General features: G+C 43.8%; 1 protein-coding gene across 2 annotated transcripts; it reads left to right on the top strand.

Annotated features, from left to right (window-relative positions):
- The first annotated feature begins 76 nt into the window (after window positions 1–76).
- On the top strand, window positions 77–4,004 carry C9H2orf81 (chromosome 9 C2orf81 homolog). 2 transcript variants are annotated; one of them, XM_032950511.2, is made up of 4 exons: window positions 77–352; window positions 1,204–1,446; window positions 1,841–2,056; window positions 2,312–4,004. In XM_032950511.2, exons 2-4 carry the CDS (start codon window positions 1,207–1,209, stop codon window positions 3,482–3,484), a joined length of 1,629 nt encoding a protein of 542 aa, XP_032806402.1. In that variant the 5' UTR covers window positions 77–352; window positions 1,204–1,206; the 3' UTR covers window positions 3,485–4,004. The 2 variants fall into 2 exon arrangements, with proteins under 2 accessions (XP_032806402.1, XP_032806403.1); XM_032950512.2 differs by lacking the exon at window positions 77–352 and adding an exon at window positions 391–710.
- Window positions 4,005–6,356: the final 2,352 nt, after the last annotated feature.

Below are 6,356 nucleotides of genomic sequence, written 5' to 3'. Positions count from 1 at the left end.
CACGACCGAGCAACGTTGATTTGTAAAGGAGGTGACGACGGCGGCGGCGGGTGACGTCGCCGTCGCCGAGCGACGCCCGCCCCTCCTACGTCATCGCGCACGCGGAAATGGCGACGAGACGCGCGACCGCGGTCGCATAGCGACGCAGCCGCCGCGGCGATGGCGTCGCCACGGTAACCACCACGCGGCCCTGGGCACGGAACGTCTCGCGGCATTTGTGCTCAACACTCTCCGCGTGTGTTTCGTTGGCTTCCCTCCTCGACTGCGCCTTCGTGCACCCGTCGTTGCCTCTACTTCTGCGTCGTTTCGTACGCGCCGCCGCTCGGCGCCGCGCTGAAGGGACCGCGAGACGGTGAGCCCGCCTCAAGATCGCGCCGGTGTGAATTCTTGAGACCTCATCTTGGATCCACCCACCCCTCATGGTTGTAGTTTTACGGTCCTGTCACTCCTTTGTGCCTGGCTGATAATGTCACGTGTGTATGTTGAACTCAGTTCGCACCGTACGTAGCCAACCGTGCTAATCGGAGGTGTGGGAGGCGGGGTGGGGGTGGTGTGGAGAGGTCTTCCTCACACGCATTGGAAATGTTGTCGCTCAAACTGCTCAGAACAGTTCGGCCTGGGCACGACACGACGCTTAGAAGGGGCGATGGCGAACGGACGAGACTGTCGGCCACGGGAGGGACCTCCACCGTGGCCATTGGAGTTCTAAAGTGAGCTCGTTTGCGGATTATTATACATCGCAGGATCGTGAGAGATTGACAATGACTTGAGAAAGCGGTCATCCATCAGTGGATTGATCATGACTGGCCATCGAACAAAGACGGCCATTGCATCGCGCGCTTTCAGATGCGCGCTTATGTGGCCGTCTGGAACGCTCTTCCTTTTGACATTAGGAAGCCACTGGAGCTGGGCACTTTGAAATCGAGAACGAAAACGAATTTCTTTAGAATTGTGTTTTGTGTTTAGTTTGTCCTTCCACCGCACCTCCGATTAACACGGTTGACTACGTACGGCTGCGAAAGAAGTTCAAAATACATGTATGTATGTATGCAGACCTGCCCCTACTGGACATCTACGAAAAATAAATGTATAGTTCATTGGATTCCTCTAGTATAAATAAATATTCAGATTCTGATACATGTCTGCTGCTCATGATGATGATAATGACTATTGCAAGTGACGTCTCAACATGTGGCTTTGCAGACCATGTCACGCTCTGGCGCCACGAGGTCTCGGACAGAGAAGGGCCGCAGCACGGCTGTTCCCCCGCCGGTCGCCCCCGCGCCCGTGGTCGTGTCCGACGATATCATCCCTGGTCGCCTCACCGAGGCCGAGTGGCTCGCAATACTGGACCTGGAGGATGGTGAGATGTACGTGAGGGACCTCCTTGAGGAGCTCTTGGAGTGCACCATGGAGGAGTGCCACAAAATATACATCCAGAGACAGGTTCGTCTCGGCGTTGGTTAAGGTTCACCGTCGTTGACTTAAGTGTGCGTTGATCTTAATTAATTGGCTTTACAAAAAAAGGCAACAACTACCCCAACTGGATTTAAATAATTTCAAGGAAGTGTATTTTTGTGATGTTTTTGTTTTTTTTTGTATTGAGATGTATACAAATGTTACAGGTTCTCTGCATCCAATGTTTATCTCACTTACCTGATCTAGTAATTAAATTTTAAATCGAGTCAAAAGTCTGCACCAACCTATGGCAAAGCCACCAAAGTTGTTTATAGTGTATTGCATTTTTATGAATTTAACCACTTCACTGATAGACAATGTAACGTTGTTTTTTAAATATAATTTCGTTATTATCTCTCTCATTCTCTGTCACGTACACCAGCTGATCCCATTCACAGTGAGCCAGGCAAAGGAAGCATTTTTGAATGTAATTGAGTGCCGCTTCCTGGCGCGAGACGAGGGGCAACTATCGGTGGAATGTGACTCCAGCTGGCAGGAGGACCTGGAACCCCAGCCATGTTCCATCGACACCTGGGCACAGGGATCTGTCCCCATTACAGATGCTGTCCCCTCTGGACTGACTTCTCGCACTGCCCCGGTTAGTTGTTACTGGGCCTCTGGTTGAGGCGAATGGATAATACACTTTTTCACTTCCTGTATGGTGCTTTTGCATGTACCAGATCTCTCAGTTCACTTTAGTTCAATGTCCCTTTCGTGCTTGGTATAGTCTCACAAAAATATCTCTAGCAATAATGAATAAACTTGCGTGAGATGTGCGATATACATGTATGCAAGCAAGTGTTTTGTTTTATGTGAAGTGTACCGATATTGATCAAATGTCATGTTTCCACAGGAGCCTGAATTATTTCCCAAGGAGCCTGAAGTGGATCTTGAAGAAGAGGAGCAGGTTGACAGTGTACAAATTGATAGTCCGAAAGAGGCCGACCAATTGAAGTTGATAATGGCATTAGAGGATACTATAGCTAGTGCTCAGACATATGAAAATCAAGTGGTAGTTCGCACACCATCACCACCGACCAAAAAATTAGAAAAGCCCAAGAGAAGCAAGGTAAAGTTTAAACCTCACATCGGTCCACTGAATACCAGCAGTTTCATTGACCTTACAAAATCCTTGCAGGAAACAGAGAAAGAGCTTGCTCAAAAGGAGCTGAAATCAAAAATGCTGCACAACCAATCACAACCTCGGCCGATGCCCAAGCATGTTACTCTTTTGCCAGCCACCTTCCAAAATCTTTTAAAGATCCAGGCTGGCCGGATCCAGACTGGAGAGAATAATGGTGGCTCTCTTCAGCTCTCCAACTCTGCCGCAATTGGAGAGTTTGACGAGTTGGGTCGACTCGTGGCTGTGAGTAAAATTGACCCTGCTCACATTCCCAGTCGTCGTGTCTGCCCGAAAATCCACGTGACAGAAACCCAACAAGACACTCCACATCGGCTGGCCAATCGACCCCTCCGCAAAGACAAAGACTCTCAGAAACCACATCCTAGGGCTGATGCAGCCACTGCAGCTAGTCACATGGCAGTTGATACTTTTTTTATTGAGAGCAAGAAAGGCCAATTGAGTTTGCATCCTATGGCACGACTACACAGCTCCAGGTTATGGCAGGGTGCCCAAGGCACACAAGCATTAAAAGTCAAGCCCATTCTTCCATCATTGCTTCCTAGTCTGCCGCGCAGTAAACAGCTGGATGCTCATAAATTAAAGCCAGTAGAAGCTGTCGTGACATCCAGCTTTGAGCGCCTCGATATGGATGAAGTCCTGCCTTTCACGCCATCTGTGCTTAATCATATTCAACCATCGCCAGGAGTGGTGGTGCGAGAAGGAAATCACGTAAAGTCGGGCACTCTGCACCATCAACCAGAGTCTGAACACACAAACACGCTCACATTTCACTCCAGCTTGCGTCCCGTCCTCCCAAGCGTGCCTCGCCCTTACATTACTGTGGACCAACTCATACAAAACGCTGATTTACAAATCCACCCTCTGCCTGTTAACCCCGAATAAGGTTAATTCTGAAAGATAAAAAAAAATGCACAAGAAGGTCTTCAATACACACAAATTATGCTCCATACACAATTGACTGTTTTACCACGGTAGCTCTGTTTTATGTGACATTTCACATTTCCATACCGTCAATATGTAAAAAAGAATAGTCAACAAAGATGTCATGGCACTACACACCTCACTGTCACTTCCTTCCAGTAGACTTGGTAGTAGTTGCAACATCCAACTTCCAAAGTCCACTCTTAAATGAGCCCACCATTGGGTCTTCAGGTTTTCCCTTTGGTCTCCGACCTCTGGGGGCCACATTCCTGTGCTTGTGCTCCTCATCCTCTAAACGTGTCCCCCTCCATAATTACATCTGCAACAGTTCCTTTCCACATTCTATTCCAAAGTTCCAAGTTGTTTACCCTATATTCCATGAAATGTAATTGCTTTCTGAATGCACGTATTAAACAAAGTACAGTACCTGCAAACAATCAAAATGTTATATTTACGTGAATAAACTATGTTAAAACATGAATTATATAGGCACATGCGTTGTAATTTATGAATGTCTTTAACCTTGGCTTATAATGTGAAATTCAAGAAAACACGTGAAAGGGATATAACATGTCTGCAATAATGTTTTGTTCAATAATTTGGCAACCTTTTTAATAATCTGCAAGAAGTAGCTTCAAAGGAGCTCAATGTTTTTGTATTCTCTTGACTTATTCACGAAAGTTTCTGTAAAATTTGCAATTTTAAAGGATACATATTCCAGTCAAGTGCAAGGGCATCATTTTCAAACGACTGCTAGATGAAGGCCTCCCGCAGCCACATCATCTCTCACAGTCCCGTGATGTAACAATCCCTCCAGCACCTACACATGAGCTGATGTCATCACTCCATCCCTTCGGTAAATGCCTTTCAGCATATCCCTTGACCACCAACCATCATCCCGTCCAGCGATGTGTCCTGCCCCAAGCCCAATTTTACTAACAGTCAATATAATGTTTCCAACGTGTCCATGTTTTCCCATTCATGTATTCCACTTTATATTTATCAGTATAATACCATGCATTGCATCTCTCCACGCTTCTTTGGATGCATTTCAATGTTTTTTTTCTTTGTGAGTGTCCATATGTCTGAGATATTCCGAAATAGGCAATATTCACTGATTAATAACTGAATTATTTTGTCACATTTCAATATTGATTTTTGTTATAGCACTGTTTATTTTCAATGGCGACTTTGTGAATGGTTTGCAAGAGACATGTTTTCTTCGATATCAAGTGCAGTGGTTGATATGCAGTGCGTGCACTGATCTCAAATGATTCATTGGGGTTTTATATTTTTAGCACAATTTTGTTCCTGGGAATCATACAGCTTTTACATGGCATTAAAGTTTATTAACGAAAGTCATAATGTGTGGATTAGAGGAGGATGGAGATTCTAATGAATAAGTTCAGGAAAAAAATAAGCTCCGGATTGGAAGGTAGGCGTCTCTCCTTTACACAAGGCGGCGCAAGAGAGTTGTTCAAAGAATTCCACTTGCGTGAACTTTACACAGTGTCCAATAGCCATAAACGGGATAGTTATTGCCAACAGCGATTTGGTGAAGGTCTAAGCACAGTGGTAACTGTGCCTTTATTGCCATTTGTCTCAACTGTTTACATTTCCTCCTGTCACTTTTATGACCGTGTTCACGATAAACCTACGTACATTTTTTTTGTAGATCACGCAGATTAAAATAATAAAATAAAATATTAAATAATTTCGTTCACCAGTCAGTGGCGGAGTTCAGTTATATTTTACAGCAGCTGTAAAGATTTCTTCGGTCCTTGTTTGAGATAATCTGAAGTCCATCTGGGGTTTTCTGAAATTAAGATTTTTCTTTCGGTTTTTATTAGTTTTAAAGCAGTCATATATTTTAGGACTATCGGCACTGTCAGAGATTAACACACCCAGTGCCTCTAGGTCATGGCTAGAACTAATGTCATAGTTATTCATTACTCAGTGGCTCAGTGGACATTTGATGCTTTGTTGTTATAGATATGAATGCTGGTCACGCCCGTGCACTTATTTTATATTATTTTGGTCACAATGGAGCATCCAGTTTTATGCGTGATGGGAGAATGCCGACAGCAAGATGATGCATTCAGACTTCAGAGAGACAGGAATGTTTTACAATGTTATATGTGTAAGCTATCATGTTCAATTAAATACGACGATAAACAAGCGCACGTGTTAGTGCAAATACCAAATCAGGTGGGAATCGCTAAGTGGTCACTGTTGTTTACTTAATGTGAAGTTGGCTAAACATGAAAAATCACATTTCGTCTGTCTGTTCTTTTGTGGGTATATTTGTCTGTCTCAATTAGAACAGCTCTTTATAGAAAAGGCTCATCTACTTTTATAAATTACACAAGATATGCCAGAGTAATCACGAAATAAAAACAGGCTGTTCTCACTTTATATTAACTTTAGCATCACATTCTTCCAAAAAGCACCTGACAAATTGCATGATCAAAAACATGGATATATTGGGATTCAGCACTCTTCAAAATCTTAAAATGCAAACTTTCATAGGCTTTGGTTTTAAAACAAAACCGTTTAAAAGATTCACTTTAAAAATTTTGCGGAGCCCAAAAATTGGAAATGTAGGTTTTATGATGTTTATAGTTATAAGCATACACTGATTATTTCAGTGCCAAATGACAGCTTTATAGCCCTTCTTGAATAGCATAAGCATTTACATCGCTCACCCATTACTAGTTATACCAACAATTTATCCAATGTGATCCTCATGTCTGAGGGTCGATGGCCACGACATATGCTTTACATCTTTTTACGATCTTGAACATCTCACAAAGTCCTATAAACTCATCTATTT

The sequence above is a fragment of the Petromyzon marinus genome, chromosome 9 (assembly GCF_048934315.1).
Source record: "Petromyzon marinus isolate PM22_M1 ecotype Great Lakes invasive population chromosome 9, UKy_Petmar_22M1.pri1.0, whole genome shotgun sequence".
In the NCBI taxonomy this organism is placed as follows: Eukaryota; Metazoa; Chordata; class Hyperoartia; order Petromyzontiformes; family Petromyzontidae; genus Petromyzon; species Petromyzon marinus.
Note: the sequence above shows the minus strand (reverse complement) of the source record. Positions and strands in the feature narration are given on the sequence as shown.